This window comes from Pogona vitticeps, chromosome 1 (assembly GCF_051106095.1).
Source record: "Pogona vitticeps strain Pit_001003342236 chromosome 1, PviZW2.1, whole genome shotgun sequence".
Classification (NCBI taxonomy): domain Eukaryota; kingdom Metazoa; phylum Chordata; class Lepidosauria; order Squamata; family Agamidae; genus Pogona; species Pogona vitticeps.
In genome coordinates this window covers 4825327-4851081 of record NC_135783.1, presented here as the reverse complement: position 1 = coordinate 4851081, position 25755 = coordinate 4825327, and the positions used below count along the sequence as shown (strand labels likewise).

The 25755-nt window shown below is 45.2% G+C and overlaps 1 protein-coding gene across 6 annotated transcripts in view; it reads left to right on the top strand.

Moving 5' to 3' along the window:
- The window catches only part of KIF13B (kinesin family member 13B), a 205950-nt gene that overhangs the window by 108389 nt on the left and 71806 nt on the right, over window positions 1–25755 (top strand). For all 6 annotated transcript variants that reach the window (XM_078381692.1, XM_072986485.2, XM_072986508.2 and 3 more), the window contains exons 11-18: window positions 9078–9290; window positions 10652–10762; window positions 13642–13776; window positions 16715–16845; window positions 17736–17822; window positions 19299–19489; window positions 22373–22583; window positions 24985–25147. In XM_078381692.1, coding sequence (XP_078237818.1) covers window positions 9078–9290; window positions 10652–10762; window positions 13642–13776; window positions 16715–16845; window positions 17736–17822; window positions 19299–19489; window positions 22373–22583; window positions 24985–25147 — 1242 coding nt within the window. The remainder of the gene's footprint in view (window positions 1–9077; window positions 9291–10651; window positions 10763–13641; window positions 13777–16714; window positions 16846–17735; window positions 17823–19298; window positions 19490–22372; window positions 22584–24984; window positions 25148–25755) is intronic.

Genomic DNA, 25755 nt, shown 5'->3' with positions numbered 1-25755 from the left:
CATCCTGCCTTGTATGTACAATCTGTTTCTTGCATCATAGCACAGATGCAATTATCTGGGGTAGCATATATAAACGTCAGGTTTTCTCTACATCCAGGCACCAGACCTACTTAGTTTAATCAATGGTTGCTTGTCATGTGGTCCTCCATGTACACTAAGTTTCATTTACAAGATGACCTTCTCTCTCCTTAGGCAGCGGAGATGCTAATGAGTAGACCCCTCCTCCCATTTGATGACCTTTTAATGGCCGTTTCACTAATTCTACCCTGTAGCTAATAGTGCTGTTTGACCTTATAATGACTGAGTAAACATTAGAAGTAATTGGTACAAGGAGATGAGAGAACTCTGAAGAGACACAAATAAAGAGAAATAGGAAGCATGCTGTGTTTTGCAATGAACAACTTTACCCGACTTTGTGTGTTGGACTGTGGGACCGTGCTCTGAATGGAGGTTTTGGAACAGCATCTAGTATGGCTGAGAAGGCCACTTCGAGAGTGACCATCCCTTCCACACTGAAAACAAATACAGTCTGTCCCCTGTCCAGCTCCCTGGTTTTGCTGCTTTCGGGACTGCCTCTTTCCCTCGGCCTGCTGGAAAAGAGTCTCTTCAAAATGGGAGAGGCTGTGATACAACTCCTGCCTCCAGGCTGAACGCTCAGATGTCAGGGTTTCCCATCTGTTGAAGTCCATTCCTAAAGCCTTCAGATCCCACTTGCAGATCTGCTTGGATCGCAGCTGTGGTCTCCCTCTGGGGCGATTTCCCTGCACTAATTCTCCATCCAGGAGATCTTTTGGAATCCGACCATCAGCCATTCTCACAAGCCAACGTAGACGTCGCTGTTTCTGTAATGTATACATGCTAAAAATTCCAGCTCATTCTAGGACTACTGTATTCGAAACTTTGTCCTGCCAGGTGATACCAAAAATCCTTTGGAGGCAACGCATATGGAAGGTGTTCAGCTTCCTCTCCTGCTGTGCACAAAGGGTCCAGGACTCACTGCAGTACAAGAGTGCGCTCAGGACGCAGGCTCTATAGATCTGGACCTTGGTCTGTGTTGTCAGCTTCTTATTGAGCCATACCCTCTTTGTGAGTCTAGACTGTGAGTTTTTGTGAGTCTTTGTGTGTTGGACTGCCAGTTCCATAATTCCCAAGCAGCTATTATAGAGTCCAGCACAATGACAGGGGAGCAGCTTTGGAGGGAGCTGTAAAAGGGCACAATCTGAGAAGGATGAACCTATTTAGGATTCTGCATTTACATCTGAACTTTAAAGGACTGAAATAAATTATGCTCTTATGTGGAATTCTTTTACTATCTTGCCAGTGAGGCCACAAACTAGGCAAATTAAAGAAAAAAATGGAAATAAGTTTGAACTTGTGAAATCCCAGGAGATTTGTGTGAGCAAAAATCGGACCCCTGAACAGCCCCCTAAGAGCCCTACAGAATTGCATAGACCACCAGGGAAAAGATCAGAAGCCTGTGTTCATCATAGCTGGCATTTATCCCAGAAATGTTTAATTCCCTGTGAAATCGGACAATCTTTTCCAGTCAAATCGAAACTCATCTGGGTACCTGGTTATCACTCGTTTCATTGTTGCAGTGATTCTAGGACATATTAGCTGGACTATATCTACAAACTTTATTTCAACATTCCTTCTATATACCCTGACCACATAAATACTTCAAAGTTGTTGTAAAGCATCCAAAAAGGCTTACAACTATAAAAACTATAGGCACAAATACTTAAAAAGATATATGAAAAAGTACAGTGGTGCCTCCCAAGACGGGCGCTCTGTTTAACAACGAATCCGCGTTGCGATGAGGTTTTTGTAGTCGCAAAAGCGATCGCAAAATGACGTTTTGAATGGGGGAATTTCACTGCACAATGATCGGTTCCCTGTTTTGGGAACTTCCCGACGATCAAAACAGCTGATTGTCGGATTTTCAAAATGGCCACCGGGTGCTCAAAATGGCTCCCCACTGTGTTTAGGAGACATTTTCCGCTGCATAGACACCCAAAAAAGGCCGCCCTATGGAAGATCTTCGCTGGACGGTGAGTTCTTAGCCATTAGAACGCATTAACCAGGTTTTAATGTGTTTCAGTGGCTTTTTAATTTTCGCTTTACGACATTTTCGTTCTACAGCAATTTCGCTGGAACAAATTAACGTCGTAATGTGAGGCACCACTGTAACTTAAATGGCAGGCAAATACTTAATTCAATCCAAAATGTAGTAGAAATATATTTTAAGAGTAAAGCAAACAAACAAAAAACCCAATGAGAATGTTCAGTTGCCTTCTAAAATTACAAAACCTTATACTGTAGCGTAAAAACACACATTGAAAAACAAAAGACTAAGAATACAGTACATCTCTAAAATACATCCTTTAAAAGAAAAAAGCACTCTGATTTTTAGTAATCATTAGCCTTTAAGCCTAGTTTAAAAAAACCACACAGAGAAAATTACTCTAAACGCTTACACATCCAGACTAATTTGAATCTATGGAGGAGAATCCATGTTGATTGTTGTTGCCATCTGGCGTGAGTGGCAAAGCATGAAGCCACATTGCCTTGCAATGATGAGTTGAATTCATGTGTGTGTGTCTTATTTTTCTATATTTATAATTCTTTCAGATGTTCACACTTTACAGGGATTTGGAGATCCGGGAGTCTGGTGCTCCAAGGAAAAAATTTTCAATAGGAAATTGTATTGTTTTTGCCCTTTCTGTAAAGTTATGGAACTTAGAATCCGGCAAGTTGCTACTATGACAATAATGTCGTTGTTTGGACTAAAATTGCTGCAAAGCCTAGAGGACCTTTGATTTGTCACACCAGTTTGCTTGTAACACTAGAAAGTTGTAACTCCAAGGTACTGGAACTACAAAAAAGGCATAAGTCCTGCATCCTTTGTTTATGTTTTTTATCAGTAGTAAAACATATCCAGCTGCCAGGATTATTATGGTATAGCGACCTTGCTTGGCTGGAAAGCTAGCTAATTGTTTTGAAATGACAATAGTAAATTATGGTTCAAACCTCAATTTTAAAAGCACTTTCGTTTTCAGGGCTATTTTTTTTTTGTAGTCCTCTTGATTATTTCAACACTATACACACAACATTTCACAACTTTGCAAGGGAACATGACAAGGACCTAGTGGTGATCAGCTGGGAATTGTGTATGGTTGGCTCAGGCTACCCTAGGAAGTTGTTTTATACCAGCTCGGACATTTGTTCATCTAATTCAGTATTTTTTTTATTTTTTATTTTTTATTTTTTTTATATCCCGCCTATCTAATCAATTAAGACTACTCTAGGCGGCTTACACCAGCATAAACAACAACAATATGATTAAAAGCAATTTACATAAAGAGGACTTTCAGAAGATGGGACAAACACTGGGAGAAGAAGGAAAAGGGGGTCAGGAGCTGACAAAGGGGAAGGCCTGCCGAAACATCAATGTTTTTAGTTCTTTTTTGAAAATGCCCAGCGAGGGAGCCGCACAAATGTTAGGAAGAAGGTTATTCCAGAGGCGAGGAGCCACCGCTGAGAAGGCCCTATTTCTTGTCTTTTCTTTCCGGGCCTCCCTCGGCGTTAGGCTCCTCAGCCTCACCTCCTGGCTCGCGCGAGTAACACGGGTAGATCTTGGTGGAAGTAGGCGTTTCGCCAGGTATCGAGGCCCTAAACCAGTGGTCCCCAACCTTGGGCCTCCAGATGTTCTTGGACTTCAACTCCCAGAAATCCTGGCCAGCAGAGGCAGTGGTGAAGGCTTCTGGGAGTTGTGGTCCAGGAACATCTGGAGGCCCAAGGTTGGGAACCACTGCCCTAAACCATTTAGGGCTTTATACGTAAGCATCAACACTTTGAAGTTGATGCGGAAGTGGATGGGCAGCCAATGCAATGCGGCCAGAGTGGGTGAAATGTGTTGGTATTTTTTCACACTGCTAAGAAGTCTGGCCACCGCATTCTGTACCACCTGTAGTTTCCGCAGCAGCCTCAAAGGTAGCCCCACGTAGAGCGCGTTACAGTGGTCTAATCTTGAGATTACGAGCGCATGCACCAAAGTGGTGAGCGCCCCCACCTCAAGTATGGTTTACTTCTACTTTCAGCAATTCCCCAGATTGCCCAGATGCTTCCATCACATAACCGTTTAACTGGAGTTGTCAGGACTGAACCAGGGGCCCCTCTGTATGCTGAGCCTATGCTCTGCTCTTCACTTATGACAATACTCATCACACGATGTTCTGATTTTACTTCCTTCTTCTGTGCCTCTGTGCTTCTCCTTAATGTGTAGTAACTTGGGCTTAGAAAGTGGCAATGCTTTTCCCTCAACTTATTTTTCACCTCCCAGTCCTGCTCTCCAAACTTTATTTCTCATGGGGTGAAAGGAAGGTGCAGTGACATCTTTTCCCCTCTTTGTAAGTGAAGCTTAGGAACGTGGTGGCACTGCGGGCTAAACCGCAGAAGCCTGTGCTGCAGGGTCAGAAAACCAAGCAGTCGTAAGATCGAATCCACACGACAGAGTGAGCGCCCGTCACTTGTCCCAGCTCCCGCCAACCTAGTGGTTCGAAAGCATGCAAATGCAAGTAGATAAATAGGGACCACTTCGGTGGGAAGGTAACAGCGTTCTGTGTCTAAGTCGCACTGGCCATGTGACCACATGATTGTCTTCGGACAAATGCTGGCTCTGTGGCTTGGAAACGGGGATGAGCACCGTCCCCTAGAGTTGAACACGACTGGATAAAAATTGTCAAGGGGAACCTTTACCTTTACCTAAGTGAAGCTTGTCATTCGTGAGGGGTGGTTTTGGAAAAACAGCTGGGAAATAACCAGTGGGGAATGAATTGGCCTTCCCTTTCTGTCTTTCTCCTCAGGATCGCAGCTTAGCCAAACTGGTTGTGTGACTCTGTGTGCGCACGTGTGTTTCTGAGTGCTTCAGACGAAAGATACCCAGATGTGTAGACTGAGGCGTGTGAGTTTGAGCTTGAGCCACACCTCTGAACAGCGGTCTGTCCTGAGAGAACATTTACACACATCTGTCCTTGTTTTGGTTAAAAAGTTCGGTGACGGAGCAGGGAAAGTACTTCAAAAACATGCACAAAACACGAACCCTGGCATTGTGTTTTAAATCCAAATAAACATCGTTGAGCTATTTCTTTGTACTGTGGCACAGTTTGGGGGCAGAGAAGAAGGAAAGAAATTGGAATCTGCTGTTCGTTCCACTTTCTGCCAATATTTTGGTGCCAGCACATAGTTGGCTAGCTTAGCCATCTTGCACAGTTATTCAGTTCTGTACCTGCCTCAAGTATTTCATGGATGCTAATTACTTAGGCACCATCTAATGGTGAAATCTTGGACAGCTTTCTCTATTATCATAGTGTTGGTCATCCTTCCCACACTCTCTGTGACCCTCACAGACCAAAAAAGGAAGCAGTTGTTTGATCAGGGTGTTTCATGTACTGGCACCCCATTATAGCATAGCATAGTGTGGAAAATGTTGTAGGATAAGAACAACTCCCCAGACTTTAGGAAGAAAGTGAGGCTGGGTCTTTTTTTATATATATATCCTGCAAGTTTAAGGGCTGAGAGGTGAGGAAGGTCAGGAAGAAGCTTCTTAGTTAGATGCATTCAACTGTTCTATTTTAATTTGTTTTAGTGTTAAAAATTAATTTTAATCACATCCAAGCCGCCAAACTAAGCTTGGTGTTGAAACAATTATATATAAAATATCAAAGAATTGAAAGATCCAGGTCTATAGAGCCTGTATCCTAAGCACACTGCTGAACTGCAGGGAGTCCTGGACCCATCGTGCATGGCAGGAGAGGAAGCTGAACATGTTCCATATGCGTTGCCTCTGATACATTTTCGGCATCACCTGGCAGGACAAAGTTCCAAATAGAGTAGTCCTAAAATGAGCTGGAATTGTTAGCATGTATACATTACTGAAACAGCGACGTCTACATTGGCTCAGGCATGTCGTGAGAATGGCTGATGGTCGGATTCCGAAAGATCTCCTGTGTGGAGAATGAGTGCAGGGAAATCGCCCCAGAGGGAGACCATAGCTGTGATATCAGGAGATCTGCAAGCGGGATCTGAAAGCCTTAGGAATGGATCTCAACAGATGGGAAACCTTGACATCTGAACGCTCAGGCAGGCGTTGCATCACAGCCTCTCCCAATTTGAAGAGACCCTTGTCCAGCAGGCCGAGGCAAAGAGGCCATCCCGAAACCAGCAAAATCAGGGAGCTGGACAGGGGACAGACTGTATTTGTCTTCAGTGTGGAAGGGATTGTGTTATTCTCGAATTGGCCTTCTCAGCCACACTGGACGCTGTTCCAAGACCTGCATTGAGAGCATGTTACCAGTCTCTCGAGACTGAAGGATGCCTAATCAATCAATTAAAAGAATTGAAGTGTGAAGCCATTCGATGCATTGCAGACCTTCTCACTGGAGCGTTCTCCATCGCGGCAACCTTATCTTGCAGGGAAAAATTGGCCTAACCTCATTTCCCTGGAAACGTCATCATGAAGTGTTCTATACCAGGATGCCCAATAAAACAGGAGGAAGGGAAAGGTCTTGAACAGCGGTGGATAACTTCTAGCAGTCGAAAGACGGCAAGCGCCCATACCTGAACTTTGTAGGGATGCCCCTGACCCCATGCCCCACCCATCCTACTAAGTTTTCTTACAAAAATTGGGGCTTTATTTCTTGCAAAAGCCCCCTTCTGTCCTCCTGTGGCCAGTATTTTTTCAAATGATTCTTGGAGGGGTGAGCACCTTAACCTGGACCCAAATTCAGTATCAGCAGCAGTGACTGAAACTGGACAATGCCAGGGCATCATAGACTCCACCAGTATACCAGGGCTGAGTGTTTCCCTGCCTTCCAAAAGATAAAGAAAAGAATTATAGAATCATGGAGTTGGAAGGGGCCTCTAAGGCCATCCAGTCCAACCCCCTGCTCAAGGCAGGAATCCAAAGCGAAGGATATTGGCCAGGTGGTTTTCTGAGTTTCTCTTGAAGGCCTCCAGTGTTGGATCCCTCACCACCTTCCTAGATCATGGGTCCCATCGTCGTACTGCTCTAACAGTTAAGAGGTTTTTCCTGATACTCATCCGAAATCTGGCTTGAGCCCATGGTTACGTGTCCAGCACTCTGGGATAAGATGATATCTGTGTGTTCTGCTGCAGCGACACTGATGCTGCTGCCGGTCCTGGTACAGTTTGGCAGCAGCAGAAAATCAGGTAAGTCTTAAAGCTGAAAAAAAGGGTATGTGGTTGGATACTTTGAGATTTATCAGCAAAAAAAGAGTAACATTTATTGTCTATGCGTGTATATTTCAAGCGCCGTTTCCTGTGCCCAGTAATGTAGGGAAAATCCCACCTTACTTTCCTTGGCTGTCGTAAGAATTCCTTGAAACACCTTGAACATTTTACAACCGGCTAGATAAATGCTTACCGTGTGGTAGATGACAACTGTTGTGGATGTCAGCAATTTAACCCTTATCAAGGCTTTTCTCTTGGGGTCAAAACAGATGTATCTTTTAGGGTCATCTTGCTCTTCCCTCGTCGTCTGAGCTTGATTCGCCACATCTAAACGAGACGTTCCCGCTGCTACACCCTGGCTTTTAATGAGGGTTGTTAGGAGAAGCTGAAATCCACCACAACAATTAGCGGAGTTGCAAAAACACAGATTAAAAAAACAATGTTAATGATGCCTGGTGGCGGTACATGACCTAGATTTTCTAGGCCACTTGAAGTGTATATTTTCTGCCTTTTGCATGCTCCTTGTTTATGCTGTCGTCTCTTTCTGGCTCCCTCGCCTTGAGCTGCATCCAGGCTTTTGAGGGTTCCAGTTGATCAACACAAGGAGAGGGAAACATACGGCCTTACACCCCCTTCGCCGTCCATCTCTTTTGTGTTTTCGAAGCGAAGTCTGAAGCCTGCTCGTGTGAAGGCTGTGCACATGAGCAAGAACCCAGATTTGCGCCCCCCCTTTTTTTTGGCTTGTGTCGGAGGCCTGCATGCAAACAGGAATCTCTCCTCTGCTGAAACTGAAGTAGGAGTTGAGCGGTGGGACACATAATCACCCTGTTCTATGTGTATCTCTTTATCAGAAATGAATTTCAGGAGATAGGCAGAAAGCTTTACACCCTGTTTCCAAAGTTTTCTAGCTGTGGCCCCTGGTACTGAATAGACATGTCTTGCAATGCTGAGAGCCAGTGTTTAATTGCCTTGAGAAAGCCAGATGTATTTCGACTTGTCACTATACAGATTCCTTCTTTAAGAGGCTATATAAGGGTGTATAAGACTGCAGGCTGCGTCTTTTCACTTATGTGTGTGCAGGCTCTCTAAGGCCATGGACGAAGAACTGAAAATGTATATATTTTGTGATGCTTGTATAAATATCAGCGGCCAGAATCCTATTTACTTAGGTTTCTGATGTTAGTCAAACAGTCTAAAACTGCTGCAGTCAAAGCTTTGATTTCTCATCATTCAACAAGAAATCGGAGCATAAATTTCTTAACTAGTGTTGACATGCTTTTGACTTACGGTGGCCTTGATGTTTTGACTCTTACGTGCTTTTATAGATCCTTTAAGAAGGCCTTTGAATGGTGTCATACTGAAACACATCAGACTTCAAAGGGAACAGACATCATTTCTTAGCATCCGGAGACAGGCGTCTTCTGTAGTTGCAGGCAAGGAACCCCGGAAGGTTGCAAATTTTGGGACTCTTAAGAGTCTCTGATTTCTCCAGGGGTGCCCCGTTGCATTTTTCCCCAGTGCAGTTTCTAGGAAAGCAGATGTATTTCCTCTGTTACAAAACAATAGTCACCTGATAGGTCTCTGGGCTCACTGGTGTTGGGGGAAATGGTACAAAACCAAATGGACTGATTCAACATGACTTTTTTTTAATGTACCAAGGAGGGAAAGGAATAACCACTTTCTTAACCACAAATTAAGAAAGTAGCTATTGCCCACATTATGCTGTTTACCACATGTAGCCAAATAGGAAGCAAGAGGCAAGGACTGGCTTTATCACCAGTATTCAGAACTTTCCAATTCCTTACTTCCCGATGTCACTTTTTTAGGACAGCCTTGGGGGCAACAGCAAGACGGCCATGGTTGCGACGGTCAGCCCAGCAGCAGATAATTATGATGAGACCCTTTCCACCCTGCGGTACGCTGACCGGGCCAAGAACATTGTGAACCACGCCGTGGTGAACGAAGATCCCAATGCCCGTATCATCCGGGAACTGCGGGAAGAAGTGGAGAAGCTCAAGGAACAGCTCACCAAAGCAGAGGTATCGTCTTGTGTTTTGAGGACAAGAGACGCTCCAGATGTTGTTGGGCTGGGTCTCCCAGCGTTCCACGTTTTTGACTACGTTGGGAAGGGTTCAAGGGAATGACAGTCCGACAAGATCGCATGGGGATCACCTTTTGCCCCGCCTGTGTTTTTAAGGTTTGTTTTGGCTGCCAAGCCGAATCAGTCAGTCACCTAACTGATTTTGATGTATTCGCAAAGGCTTTCACGGCCGTGATCTAATGGTTGTTGTGGGTTTTTTGGGATCTTTGGCGGTGTTCTGAAGGCTATTCTTCCTAATGTTTGGCCAGTCTCTGTGGCCGGCATCTTCAGAGGACAGGAGTCAGAACTCTGTGCTCTGGTGCAGTTTGTTTGGGAGATGAGTATTTATAGCTATTGGATCAGCTTTTGTCCTTTTCACGAGATGGGTGTTGTTAGCTGGGCTTTTGTGTGTAGTGATCACCGGTCCTTGTGATCACTACACAAAAAAGCTAACGACACCCATCAATCGCAGTGATAGATAATCTCTCCTCCTTATCACAACAATACACCCACAACAAAAACACACTGATCACCATAATCACCCATCTCCTGAAAAGGAGACCTTTGGGTAGAGTGGGCGGCATATAAGTTAAATAAATAAATAAATAAAATGAATGAATGAATGAATGAATGAATGAATGAATGAATGAATGAATGAATAAATAAATAAATAAATAAATAAATAAATAAATAAATAAATAAATAAATAAATAAATAAATAAATAAATAAGGCAATTTTTGCAGTAACTATTTTAGGAAAAGTATCATCTTATACATGGAAAAAATACGGTAACATGTCCAAACTCTGCCTGTAAGAAAAACTCTTTCGGTCTTAGAGAGAAGCTTCTCGGGAGTGGCTGAGTAAGTGTTCTAGGAAACAGAATGCTGGAATGGGTGAATTGTGGGTCAGATCCACCAGGGTTCTTCTGTTCTAACAAAGAGAAGCAAGATGGGCAGATCCACTTCTCACCGTCCTTTGCTTTGGTTTAAGTATTAGGAAGGCCTTAGCATTTACTGTGCGTATAACTGTAATCCTGGGGCAAATTGATCTTGCAAAGTGGTCTTTGCAGTCATAATCAAAGATAAAGATAATGCTGAGCTGGAGGTGATCAGATCATTTCCATGCGGGCTCCCTGGTCTCATGCGTCATGGTTTGTTGATTTCCTGAGCACACCCTCATCTTCCTGGGGTTCGTTTTCAGGAACGGGGATCAAAAAGATAAGAGGACTGGCAGCCCGTCATGATCTAACTGGTTGCATTTCCACGGTGTGTTCAGCCTTTCACTTTTTCTGTGTCCTGTTCCCCACGCGCTGCCTCTAGGCTATGAAATCTCCAGAACTCAAAGAACGCTTGGAAGAATCTGAAAAACTTATCCAGGAGATGACGGTGACCTGGGAAGAGAAGCTAAGGAAGACGGAAGAAATTGCACAGGTCTGTATTTTTATTTAAAGGGGCTAGGGGCCAGGAACAGAAGGTCTTCCAGCATCCGGGTAGTCCCTTGATGAAAGCTTTTGGTGTTTGCAAATAAGAAGGCATATTTTTGGCCCCTTATAAATTGGCGCCCTCCCCCTTAATTCTTCAGATGATTGTTTCCAAGATCAATTATTAATGTGGTGGTTGCAAAAATGCAAAGGACTGGTGACACTTTAAAGGCTAAGATATCTTTGTCACGTAAACGATGATGGACTGTTGCCCATTTTAGCAGGCATATGAAGTTCACATTTAGTAAGGATAAGAGTCTGATCTTAAGAAAAAATCTTGCCTAGGCTGAAGGATATGTCTAGAACAGTTGTTCCCAACCTTGAGTCCTCAGATGTTCTTGGACTAGTAACTCCCAAAAATCCTGGCCAGCACAGCGAAGAGTGAAGGTTTCTGGGAATTTTAATCCAAGAAAATCTAGGGACCCAAGCCGGCATAGCCGGTGAAGATTTTGTCTAGAGGATATTGGAAAGTGTAATCCAAAAAGACGTCTACGCTGGCTTGGGCACGTTGTGAGAATGGCTGATGGTCGGATTCCAAAGGAGAATTAGTGCAGGGAAATCGCCCCAGAGGGAGACCACAGCTGCAATACAAGGACATCTGCAAGCGGGATCTGAAGGCCTTAGGAATAGACCTCAACAGATGGGAAACTCTGACATCTGATTGTTCAGCCTGGAGGCAGGCAGTACATCACGGCCTCTCCCAATTTGAAGAGACCCTTGTCCAGCAGGCCGAGGCAAAGAGGAAGTCACAAAGGAAGCAAAACCAGGGAGCTGGACAGGGGACAGATTGGATTTGTCTTCAGTGTGGAAGGGATTGTCACTCTCGAAGTGGCCTTCTCAGCCACACTAGACGCTGTTCCAAGTCCTCCATACAGAGCACGCTACCATAGTCTTTCGAGACTGAAGGATGCCTACTAATCCAAAAAACCCTCACTCAAGCACATAGTCACTGAGAACACTTTGTGTGTTAATAATAACCGTGCACGGTATGATGTGTCTAAACTGGGCTCTAGTTGACACAAATTAATTAATTAATTAATTGAAATATTTATATCCCGTCTTTTTCCTTAAAAAGGACCCAAGGTGGCTTACGATAATTAAGAGACCGTATTTAAGCTAACAACAGTGTGTGTACACGACTAAAAGGATCAATGGATATAATATCAAAAAACATAAACAACACCAAAATATGTTCAATACAGTAAGGTACAACAATCCATTTAAAAAAACCCCAATCAGATGCCATTCACTCAGGGAAGGCTTGCCTGAAGACAGAAGTCTTCGCTTGCTTGTGGAAGTACAACAAAGATGGAGCCAGCCTGGCCTCCAGTGGGAGGGAGTTCCACAGTCTTAGACCACAATGCCATAATCTTCACACACGGCCTCGTGCCAAGGCCCACCATTTACTCTCATTCAATGTGGATCTGCTGAGAAGATGTGATTCTGTCACAATGGCTTAATGTTCTCTCCTCTCTGACTGCTTAAGAGATGGAGCAGTGGTTAAACTGCAGGCTCTATCCCAGGTAGCCGGCTTAAGGTTCACTCAGCCTTCCATCCTTCCAAGGTTGGTAAAATGAGTGCTCAGCGTGTTGGAGGGTGGGAGGGGGAGAAATGTGTAAACCGCCCAGAGATTGCTTTAAGCACTGTGGGGCAGTATATACGCAGTATATAAGCAGCACACTTTGCTTTAAGGACACCAAATCTTCCCCTGGTTTCTCTGCTTCTCTAATCTTTTCTCAGTGGCTGATGGTTTCTTTTCCTCCTTGTCTCTGGGACGCTTGGCCAACAAGGAAGGATAAGATAAGCAGAGAGAAAGAAGAGACAAATGAAGGTGGGCCTACCCAGGGGCTGGAATATTTGCCTTTTCTGGACCATCTCCTGTGCTGGCGAAGGATTCTGGGAGTTGCAGTTTAAAACAAGGTCTTTACCCAAGTTCTTCTCATGGTCAGGCAGTAAGGAGAGATAGGATCAACCATGAGAAAGAAGAAAGAGAGAAAAGTAGATTTATGCTACAGGCAGAGAAAGCTAGAATAAAAAACTACAATTCCCAGAATTCTGCTCAGCCAACGTTCTGGAAACTATAATCCAAAAAAGGTAACTTTTCCAGCACTGTTCACCACACGCTGCTTACCAGCAGTCCCTTTTGATAAGAAGTGACCCTTTTCCTGAGACCACACGGTGCCTAATGTGGAGTAAACTCGCATCTAAGCTTACCAATTTGTCTGTCCCTTAATCGGCACCGAGGCCACACATTTTGCCCTCAGAAGTCACATTTTAAAGCCGAAGCCCAAGTACAAGCGCGATTTCTTGACTCGGGTCCATCCCACTGAGGGTTTGTTGAGTGTTTATTTTTAGAGGAGAAGACATTTCTCTGTAGATGTCTGTGTGTCTGTAATTTTGAACTACATCTCCCAGAACTCCCTGAGCCACATGGGTATTGTAGTCTAAAAATACAGATACATGCACTGATCTCTAACGTCTAGATATCCGGCTGGGCTGGATTAACGGTCACAGGAGGTTTTCAGGCCTCTGGTTTCATACTTTAATGACCACTTGATGCCAAAGGTTTCACGGCTAAATGTCTTGATGATGGAGATGGGAAAATGTGGCTTGTGGGCTTCTTTGGCTGCCCCTCAGTTCTTACCAGACGAGCAATTCTCCTTTTTTTCAACTGATTTCAAGTAACGAAACCGATTTGGGGCTGTGGGGCAGAAAAATGCGTCTGTGGGTCTTGCCCATTCCTGTTTCATCATATCTCTCACACAGACAAATGTGTGTGAAACGTGCGCCTCAGCATCAAACGTCCCTCCTTCTTCCTTTTTTCCGCAGGAACGGCAGAAGCAGCTCGAAAGTCTTGGCATTTCTCTTCAGTCTTCCGGGATCAAAGTTGGCGATAACAAGTGCTTCCTGGTGAATTTGAACGCCGACCCTGCCCTCAATGAACTTTTGGTCTATTACTTAAAGGTAAAATCCTGGTGCTCTACATGACTCTATTTCAAAACAGCAGCTTAACACAGGGATCTGTTTCTTTTTGTTTTGTTTTGTTTTGATGGTTTGTTTTGCTTATTTGGCTTTGTTTCATGGGGGTTATATTTTTGCGTGCCATCAAGACAATTTTGACTTATGATGTCCTCTTCCAGAGTTTCCTAAGTAGAGAATACTCATAAGTGGTTTACCACTGAGTTCCACTGAGTACCAAGCTTGCTGGAGGTGGAGGCAATGTGTTGCTGTTGTTTAGTTGTTAAGTCGTGTCCGACTCTTCTGTGACCCCATGGACCAGAGGACACGCCAGGCCCTCCTGTCTTCCACTGCCTCCCGGAGTTTGGTCAAATTCATATTGGTAGCTTCGATGACCCTGTCCAGCCATCTCGTCCTCTGTCGTCCCCTTCTCCTCTTGCGTTCACACTTTCCCAACATCAGAGTCTTTTCCAGGAAGTCTTCTCTTTTCAGGAGATGGCCCAAGTATTGGAGCCTGAGCTTCAGGATCTGTCCTTCCAGGGAGCACTCGCGGTTGATTTCCTTCAGAATGCATAGGTTTGTTCTCCTTGCAGTCCAGGGGACTCTCGAGAGTCTCCTCCAGTACCACAATTCAAAAGCATAAATTCTTTGGCGGTCAGCTTTCTTTATGGTCCACCTCTCACTTCCATACATCACTACTGGAAAAACCATAGCTTGTATAATTAACTTGTAAACTGCCCAGAGAGTGCTTTAAGCACTATGGGGTGCTATGTAAGGGCACACTCTGCTTCCCCATCACCACTACCATTCCTTTTTTTTGGACACTGTGCAACTTGCCCAAGACCACACAGGCTGGCTCTTCTCACAGGATGCACAGTGGAGAATTGAACACCTACCCTGCATTCAGTGCCAGATACCTAAACCACTCAGCGATCCAGCCAGCTGGCGATCAGACACTCAGGGAAATTCGGCTCACTGCCCTTCCTCTAAGGATCTGTCAGCAAAAATAAAGTTTAGCTTGAACTTGTGTAAATGTCTAGGTTGTGCATCTTATACTTCTCAAACTGGGAATGCACCTCCACTCTTTATTTCTACGTGGGAGGCTGCACTGTTATTGGTTAAAGGCTGTTGGCAGACACATGGGATGCAATTCAGTCCATCCCCATGTTTCATGTGTCTAAGTACTATCCATTCTCTTATTATGAGAAGCACATAAACCACAAGCATGTTGCTGCACCACAAAGCTGCACATCTTGTAGAGCTCTGGATAATTGTGGTGATCCGTCAGTAGCTCTTGGACCCTCCAGAAATACCACCCCCTATTTTATTATAGGTTCGAAAGGTGTCCTTAAGATTCAGCCGGAGCGGTGAGAGTCATTTAAGAGCCACCTGTTTCGGGAAGTCAGAAGAACCTGGGTAACATCCAGAAGAATGTGAATAGGTGGAGTGGGAGAATTCCTCGCTCACTTGCTAAATAGCAACCCCCTGCCAAAAAAGATGAATGAAGCTCTCTCTCTTTTTTTAATTATCTGAAGAATTTCCAGGCACTGTAAGTGTCTAGAGTTGGACATGAAAGAAACTGCTTTGTCAGTCCCCCGTTCCTGGCACAGGAACTGTGTCTTTGTTACTGGGCATGCAGGCGCAGCCAGAATGCCTTGGCGACAGTGTGGATTCAAAAAGTGACCTTGATGCACTCAATGGAAGGATCCGATTTCCACCACTTGGCGTCCTGTTAGAGGTCAGGAAAAGGGGGGGGGAGTAAATCAAGATAGGGGAGGAAAAAATGTATTTTCAGCCTTCTCGCAGATAGAAACAAACCACGTCTTTCTTTTTAAATAGGGGGAACCCAGGATAGTCTGGAAGAAACTGTTTACAGTTCTTCTAGAGTTACTTATGCTTAACCACATCTGTAAAAACATGTTATTACTGGGCTCTCTGCAAATACTGTCAAGATCAGGAATTGCACATTTCAGCGGGCCTCTCCTTTACAAGGAACCAGCCCTCGAGAAAAATAATTTTTGGGGGACGGCCGCTCTCAGAATATCCCACCCGTCGTGGCAGTGCTGGCTGTGGAATTCTGGAAGTCGCGGTCAAAGAAGGGAACGGTTCCAAGCTGTGTCAAAGTGTTTTGTTTTGTCCCCTGTATTTAAAACAAATGCGAGTGCTCTGTTTGTTATAAATAACAACAAGCAGAGGGCCCTGAATTCAGTTTATCTGCCGTTATAAGGACCTAGAAAAGCCAAGTGTCCAGAGGCCTCTGTCTTAGGTCTGGAAGAACGATCCCTGGCCGGAGTCGAAAATACCCGTATTTTTCGCTCCATAAGATGCACCTCTCCATAAGACGCACCAAATTTTTAGGAGAAGAAAACAGGAAAAAATAATCTGTTTTCTTCGCTCCATAAGACGCACAGACTTTCCACCCCCCAGTTTTGTGGGGGAAAACTGCGTCTTATAGTGCGAAAAATACGGTAAATGGGCTCGGTTCTCGTGTGGTATTAAAAACACAAGCCCGTGAATTTCCTTTTAACACACACCCTCTTGAATCCTCTGTAAATAAGAATTTGTCGTAACTTTTAGTTCCAGAGACACTTGAGGGATAGACTCTTGAAAAAAGCGATAAACCACGAAATGAGCAAGGTGGGTCGGACTATAGGCTCGGGGCTTATTGAGTCCTTATCTTGTCAAGAACGATGCACATCCTTGTTATTATATTTTAGAGTTTTGCACCAGGACCTTGTGACGGAGAGAAGATATGTTTGAGTTGTGATACGTATTATTATTACTACGTTGACTTGTTATTACACTATAGATGTACTGGTTATATCGATGTGTGAACGTATCATGATGAGTTGTATTCTATAACCACATATACTGTGTAACTGATTGTACGGAGTTTCCTTCATCTGTATTAGTTTTAACACGCACAGTCTTGTATTTTCTGCAGGAGCACACCTTAATTGGGTCTGATAACTCGCAAGATATCCAGCTTTGTGGCATGGGCATTCTCCCTGAACACTGCGTCATTGATATCACCTCAGACGGGCAAGTCATGCTGACGCCTCACAAGAATACCAGGTAACCTAAGTGTGTTGTCTTTTGTAAAAGTGCACTTCCACTCCCCCTCCACTTTTACTTTCATGTGCATGGGGGAAGATAGAGCAGGGAAGCCATTCCAAAACAGAAAATCAAAGGGCGCCCGTGTTTCTCCTGTTTCCTTTTGTCATCGTCCTCCTCCTTTCCCCGCAGAATAGACTCATGTTTAGAATTTAAATGGAGGCAAACATGGCTTGAGCTGTGGGTTTTCTTGGCGCAGAACATTTTTACATACTCGGGGTGGGGGGTAGGGAGAGAAAGAGAGACCGACTTTCTGGAAAGCTGGCTCTCTCTCTCTTTCGACATTCTGGGACAAAGAATATCTCTCAGGCTGATTTTTAATTCTCCACCAACGGTAAGCAAAATGCCAGAGGCAGGGCGCAAAGCAGTGCCTTGAATCCGGTCCAAAGCCCTTGCCGTCCGATTCCTGCAAGGGGGTGGCTTGTAGGGGGCAAAAAGGATCCACCAGAGAGACCGGGAAGGGCCAGTGGGGTTGAGGGAAGGGCTCCAAGGTGACTCCAGAATTGCAGATCTCCCTCTCGGCGGGCAAAGAAGGGTTTTAAGGAAAAAGACGGGTGCTTCCTAAGATACCGCGATGCAGCGCAAGGGATAGGAAGGAGGAAATAATTCAGTGACAGGCATTTATCCGCCTCACATTTCTTGAGCTCTGCTGGGACTCGCAAGGCTCAAAGGAAGGAGGAGGGACACCCCCATGAATCCGGTCACTGTTCCCCCCCCCCAACCCCTTACCCTTGGAGGCTTTCTCCCTCCTTTAAAAAATAAAAGAGCATTGTGGGGCTGAGGCTCTGTGGAAACCGCAAGGAAGGAATGATGATGGCGGTGTTGTTTTTCTTCCTCTTCCCCCGTCCAAGGACCTTCGTAAACGGCGCTGCTGTCACGGGTCCCACGCAGCTGCTTCACGGAGATAGGATCCTGTGGGGGAACAACCATTTCTTCAGGTAGGTGGCCGCATCTTCCGTTCCTTCGGCTTTGTCTCGCCGTGCGCGTGGAGTTGAGATGCACCGCCTGAGTGCCTTTTGCAACCCGAGGGGGCCCGGGGGCCCTCAAAGGTGGCCAGAGTAGAGTCCCCTTCTGTGGGGTTCCGTTGGCCGCAGGGGCTGCTGTCCAGTATATATATGACTCCTTTACGTGTGTTCCCTTGCATATTGTCACGGGTGGTTTTTAAAATTTTATTTTCTCGTAATGATTCCATGCCTCTCCTTCCATGTCCTTTCTGGTAAACCACCCGGTTTGCATTTTTTCTTTCTCACATCCCCGGCTGTCCCTCCCCACACACACTTTTTTTAAAAAGTAGGCTGTCCTTCCTGGACCCAGTGCAACATTCCTTCTAAGTGGGCGGATTGGGAGGAAAGAAGAGGTTTGCCTCTATGAGCTTTGGAAGCAGCAGCCTCCTTACTGCGGTTACGTTTAAAAAAAAGGCACAGAAGAACCACCGTCTCCTTAAATGGGGAGGGTTGAGGGTTGAGCTTGGGGGCTTGTCAAAGTTCCTTCCTTCTCCTGCTCCCCATAATTTGAGGTTTAGATTGTTGTTCGTTTTGGTTACTGAGATGATCAAATGGCAAGTTTTCAGAGGAGCATCGTAGGATGACCAGCATGCGGGAGAGAACGAAACTTCCTGCTTTTAGAAGTTTTAGAAGAGGTAGCTGGGTTTAAATCTGTGTGCTATCAGGTGTAAAGGAAAGAAAAAAAAAATAAAGATGATGAAAACGTGGTGGCGCCTTAACTTGATTCATTCATTCACTCACTCACTCACTCACTCACTCACTCACTCACTCATTCATTCATTCATTCATTCATTCATTCATTCATTCATTCATTCATTCATTCATTCATTCATTCATTCCAACTATTTTTACCCCGCTTGTCTCCTTAAAAGGACTCAAGGCAGCTAACTCTCCGTTTTAGAAGCTCCTTATGCCAGAATCCTATCTGTATTTTACCGCAGGATTAAGTGGAAGGGCACACATTGTGACAGGGAAGCATAACTAATCAAAAAAAGTACCAGTCCAATGAGTGGCACAAGCAAGTACCTTGTTCATGACCTGCAATTTGCTGCAGTGACTTAGGGAATTTCACATAGTCCACAGTAAAATACTAGTAGGATTCTGGCCCGTCTCTGCTCCAAGTGAACTCGAGACTCCTCTGCTTCCACAGCCTAGATTGTATCCGCTCATATATATATATAACACCTTCAGTGCTCTTTCCTATCTGCAAGTGAAATACAGCCCACCCAGAGAAGTCGGTGCTGGAAAATGATAAGCACCAGTCCTCCTTCTAAGGGGGGGCACAATCTACTTGGATGTTCTCCGGCGCAGACCTGTTCAGCGGCCCTCGGAGAGAATTCCCGAACTCGGGTTAACGGTCTATATCATGCCATGTGTTCACATGTTTTTCTCCCCTTCGCCCCCTTCAAGGCTGAATTTGCCCAAGAAGAAAAAGAAGGCAGAAACGGAGGAGGAAGATAAAGACGGCGCCATGAAAGGAAGCAGCAGCAACGAGCAGCTGGATCTAGACGGCGACAGCTCTAGCGAAGTTTCCAGCGAGATCAATTTCAACTACGAATACGCCCAGATGGAAGTCACCATGAAAGCCCTGGGCGGTAACGGTGAGGAGCAAACCATGCTTTCTTTGGTGTGGGTTTTTATGGTTTTGTCTTGTTTGTGAGAGAGTGCCTGTAGGGAGGGATTGGAGGGAAGCCGTGCGTGGCCTGTGATCCTCAGAAAGTTTCTAAGGATTTAGTCTATATAGACTAAATCTATAAATCTAGAAGATAGATAGATAGATAGATAGATAGATAGATAGATAGATAGATAGATAGATAGATAGATAGATAGATAGATAGATAGATAGATAGATAGATAGATAGACAGACAGACAGACAGACAGACAGACAGACAGACAGACAGACAGACGCACGCACGCACGCGCACACACACACACACACACACACACACACACACACACACTGTTTTGCAGATGGTATGTAACACCAGAGAAATTGACAAAGATGTATAAAAATGTTTCTAATAAGTGTTGGAAATGTGAAAAGAAAGTAGGGAGCTTCTATCGCATGTGGTGGATGTGCTGCAGGGCCAAGGACCTTTGGAAAAGGATTCATGAAACGATAGAGAAAATTTTAGGGGTTAAAATTGCTTTGACACCAGAAATCTTACTGAATATATTACCAGCTAAACTAAAAAAAAAAAAAACCAACAAGACCTACCTGACCTCACACCTGATAACGGCAGCTAGAATTGTCTATGCCAGTAAGTGGAAGGCGACAAAGGTGCCGACCAAGAAGGAATTTATTGAGAAGAATTTGGAACAAGCAGACATAGCTATTTTGACAGATACACTAAATGACAGACCGGATAGTAATAAATGGGAACCTCTTTATATCTGGAGGAAATCTACATCAACTTAAGTAAAATAGATTAGATTAATACTATGTTAGAGAGTATAAGACAAGAATAAATGAATGGAACATATTGTAATAAATCACTCTGGTTGCAACGGATAGAAAAGTAGAAAAAAACACAATAAATATATATTTTTTTAAAAAAAAGAAAGTTTCTAAGAAAGAGGCTGAGAATGTTGGGATTTCCAAAAACGATTTCTCTAGGGAAATCCTCCTTAAAGGGCTGGCAGATCACAGCCTGGAGATGACTTTTTGGGACTATCCCACATCCATCAGCCAGCCTGACGATTCTGGCTGATGGATGTGGGATAGAAGCCCCAGCGTTGACAATCCATCAGTGGCTCCTGACACACACCTGCATTACAGTGATGCCTCGCTAGACAATGATAATCCGTTCCACTGAAATCGCTGTTTAGCGAAATCATTGTCTAGCGAAAAGCATTTCCCCATTGGAATGCATTGAAACCTGTTTAATGTGTTCCAATGGGGAAGAATCATCGTTGTCTAGCGAAGATCAGCCATAGGAAAGCCGCTTTTCGAACCACCAATCAGCTGTTTAAATAGCTGTCTTGCGAAGCTTAGGTCCCGGAAACACCCATTTTGCGAGCACGGAGGGAGCTATCAAAATCATTGTCTAGCGAAAATCGGTTTGCAAAGCAGGGACCAAACATTGTCCAGCGAAATTTCCCCATAGGAATCACTGTTTTGCAAATCGCTATAGCGATCGCAAAAAGTCAATGTCTAGCGAAAAAAAGTCATGCGGGGTAACTGTGGGTCTCTCCGGGGCGTGTTTACACGGTTATGGAGCTTGTGCAAGAGGAGAGGCATTTAGCCACTTGTAGAAGTGGAAGCCCCCCCCCTCTTGTTTTTGAACTGGTTGATCATTTCCACTGCAGAAAACTGGCGACGGTCGAAACAGGATCGTTGACATTCTCCGTTTGTTTTTGGAGCAATGTTGGCTGGGGAAGCTGTAGTGCTAACCAGAAAAAGCATAGAATCCTGGAGTTGGAAGGGGTCTGTGAAACCATTGAGTCCAACGCCCTGCTCAAGGCAGGAATACAAAGCAAAGGAGATCTGCCAGGGGGTTGTCTAACTTTCTCTTGAAGGCCTCCAGTGTTGGAGCACTCACCACCTCCTGATATAATTGGTTCCATTGTTGTACTACTCTAACAGTTAGGAAGTTTTTCCTGGTCTTCAGCCTAAATCTAGTTTCCTTTCTCTTGAACCTATTGTTGCCTGTCCTGCACTCTGGGATGATCGAGAACAAATCCTGCCCCTCCTCCTTAGGACTGACTACCTTTCAAGTGTTTGAAAAATGCTGGCCTCTCTCTCCTCAAGTCTTCTTTTCTCAAGGCTAAACATGCCCAGTTCTTTCAGTCTTTCCTCACAAGGCTTGTATTCCAGTCCCCTCATCACCTTTGTTGTGCCCCCCTCTAAACGTGTTCAAATTGGTCAACATCCGTCTTAAAGTGTGGTGTCCAGAACTGGACAGAGTAGATGATCCTATACTCCTAGATGAGAAAAATAAATAATTCTAATTTCTACAGTGCTTTTGACATCTGGAGCCTTTGTCTTTCCCATTACGGTTTCTCCAGAGATCCAGCATCTTGCCTCATAGACCTTACACCTCTGTTAGAGCTTTTGTTTCTGTAGGCTTTTATTGTTTAGTCCTTAAGTCGTGTCCGACTCTTCGTGACCCCATGGACCAGAGCACGCCATGCCCTCCTATCTTCCACTGCCTCCCGGAGTTGGGTCAAATTCATGTTGGTCGCTTCGATGACACTGTCCAACCATCTCGTCCTCTGTCGTCCCCTTCTCCTCCTGCCTTCACACTTTCCCAACATCAGGGTCTTTTCCAGGGAGTCTTCTCTTCTCATGAGATGGCCAAAGTACAGGAGCCTCAGCTTCAGGATCTGTCCTTCCAGTGAGCACTCAGGGTTGATTTCCTTCAGAATGGATAGGTTTGTTCTCCTTGCAATCCAGGGGACTCTCAAGAGCCTCCTCCAGCACCACAGTTCAAATTCTGTGGGCTTACCTGCTAGCATCACATTTGTCTCTGGTTCTGCCTAGATCCTATGCAGTCCATTTTGCAAAGTCTGGAGCAGCAGCATGAGGAGGAGAAGCGATCAGCCCTGGAACGGCAGAGACTTATGTATGAACACGAGCTGGAACAGCTTCGAAGGCGCTTGTCTCCGGAAAAGCAGCAGTTCCGTGCCATGGAGCGGTTCTCCTTCCACTCTCCCAACGCTCAGCAGCGGCTACGGCAGTGGACGGAGGAGAGGTGGGTGGGAGGATGGCTCGGCCGTTCTCCAAATGGCGGGTCTTTCTCTTCTTCGACTTAAAGCAGCTCTGTCATTGCCTAAAGCTGTTCGATCTAAATGGAGAACTCCAGATCCCCAAGTTCTGAGAATCCGAAATTCTCGGTTGGTTTTAATACCTTTATTGAATCACTCAAAAGCTATAAGCAAGGCAAGCTTTGGGATTCTCTAGTGTTCTCCTTGAGGTGTAAAATTTGTAAAATGTAAAATTTGTGGGTAAGGAAGGACGTACGTGATAAGAAGGCAGAACTTGCTGGAAAGACAATAATGGGGGTAAAAATGGAAAGCAGTAGGAAAAGAGGAAGCGCCAATAGGAGATGAATTGACTCTATAAGGGAAACCACAAGCTTCAGTTTTCAGGAGCTGAGCAGGGCTGTTAACGATTGGACATTTTAGAGGTCACTCATTCACAGGGGTCACCTTAACTTAAAGGTGACCGGAGAGCACACAACGACAACAAGAGGGAAAGAAACAAAACAAAATGTAGAAGACCTGGCTAGATAAAACGGCTGTGGTTCTTCCTTACAAAAGGGAGGTCATAGAGTCCATGGAAAGCAAAGGTGTCAAGGTAGCATTTTACAGTCTTTTCTCTGCATCACTCAGTGGTTCAGGCCTCTGGCTACAGAACCAAAGGTTGTGAGTTCAATTCCCCAGAGAAGTCTCCCTGACTTGATGATCCTTAGCCCTTTCAGCTCTGCAGTGCTAGATCTTGATCTCTGTATAGACCAAGGCTTGGCTGGGATCCTTGCAGATCCATCTACAAGCTCTCCTGTTGCCCCAGAACAGAAAAAAAAACCAGGGACCAACGTGGTCTATGTCAGTAGGAGAGGAGATCAAATGTCCGTATCACACACACACACACACACACACACGCACACACACACACACACACACGGACACAAACCCCTATTTAAAGCCAAATTAGTGGCCGTGCCTCGTGGTTAGGAGGACTGTGGTCTTTGAAATACAGAATCATGGGCACAGAAACCTGCTCAGGGGGCTGATCCTGATCCTGCAAACGCATTGCCCAACCCAGAACTTGGCTTTCCAGAAATGAAGGCTTTCTCACTTAATGCAAAACACCTTTGCACCCTGATCCTAGATCACACTGCAGGGCAACTGTAGGATTCCATCCCTTGTTTTAGGAGGAGCAAGGGTGTGGAAAATGGAAAGACCTGAGCCTCTGGAGAACCATTAGCGGATAGAGAGTAAAATCAGAGACCCTGTCCCTTTGCATCTTTGTGCCATGCCCAGGGGTGAGGTGAGATGAGAGGACATGTTTTGCCATCTTTTATGGAGCGATGAGTAGCTACTGGACTAATGAAACATCTGGAAATAGGGAGGCGAGGGTGAGTTCATATTGCAAGGACATCTGTCGTGGGATGAGGACCACAACTTCTATCGCAGTTTCCCAGAGCAGAACCATTGATTTTCCCACTTCAGAGCAAAAGGAGAAATAATTTTTCTCTTAGGGGGAAAAAAAAATAAGAGTCACAAGACCTCTACTGTGTTCCTTCCTGTCTCTAGTATTTGCAGGGGATACACAAAGCATTTCTCACTTGTGACTGTTTATTCTGTCCTGTTAGAATTCAGTAGGAATTGGGCTCCTGGACACGTAGGTCCCCTCTTCCTTCCTGCAGATTATTTTTCTTGATTGGACCTTAGAGTATGAGAAAAACTCTGGCCACCTCCTGTCTTGTGTGTCTGTCCATCGGATGGCCACTCTTTAAAAACTGGGGTCCCAGTTTTGCTGTTTGGCTCTTTTTCCGTTCCAAAAAAGACGCGGCTCGAGTACTCATTCTTTCCACCAACCGTGTCCCGTTTTTCAGAGGCAGGCATGAGAATGAGTCTTGATCTGGGTTTGCCGTGCAGTTGCTGTATTCTAATAGTTTGACATAACAGGCAAGGAGAGGTTGGAATGCTCCAGAGGAAAGGTTATAACTGTGTCTCAGCTCAGGCGTAGTGACTTAATTGCCCAGTAATTGTGGGTGAGGAAACCGAGGAGAGCACGTCAGCCCACATTCCTGACAGCAGTGCCATTGTTTGGCCATGACCTCTGAACCAGGCCAACACTTCGAAAACTAGGAACTGTATGGCACCAATCAATGCCAAGTCCCTCCGGACTCCAGCGCGGGGTCCCATGAATAGCATCTTTTGAGCTCTCCCTTAGACGATTCAGCTCCCATACGGACTTGAGCGTAGCCCTCGCCAAAAGACCCTGTGACATAAGTGTCCATTGCAACGCTGCAGCAAAACCTGCACCGCCCGTTTGCACCCAAGCAAAGGGCCACCCTTAGCGGGTCTGGTAGCTGCGATGCGGTCTCTGGGACCCTCTCACCGACATTCCCGTTGCCTGATCTCCAGGGAAGAGATGTTGAACCACAGCCTGAGGAAACTGAGGGAGCAAATCATGAAGGCCAACTTGTACATGAGAGAAGCCAGCTTCATTGCAGAAGAGATGGACAAAAGGACGGAGTACAAGGTCACCCTTCAGATCCCAGCCTCGAGCCTGAATGCCAACAGAAAGGTGAGATGCCGCCATCATGATCCTGGGCCCCATTTGTCAGCTGTGGGGTGTAGCCGTCCCGCCATGACTTACCATACATACTCGAGTATAAGCCTAGTTTTTCAGCACAATTTTTTTGCTGAAAAAGCACCCCCTCCTCGGCTTATACTCAAGTCAGTGTCAAAATTACATGTTCTCTCCTGCAGTTCATGTGTTCTCTGGACTCCCCCGCTCATCTGTGAGCATCTGCAGCCTCTGTGGGTGGTCCGATGACCCGGGTTAAGTACATTGCATTTCCGCTTCCAGGACACTCCCATCCTCTCCTCCTGCATATTCTATATCCCCACCATCCTCCTCCCACCTTCCTCCTCCATCCTCCATCTCCCTCCATCTTGTTACGCAGCAGTAGAGCAGTAGATAAGCGCAGCATCCGGTATGAGTCCTCCCTCCGCAGACAGTGAATTGTGTCTCGCAGCTGAGAAGGGCAGTATCTTCAAAAACATTTAACCTACTGATGCCTCAATTAATGTAATGTTATTGGTATCTATTTTTATTTTTGAAATTTACCAGTAGCTGCTGCATTTGCCACCCTCGGCTTATATTCGAGTCAGTAAGTTTTCCCAGATTTT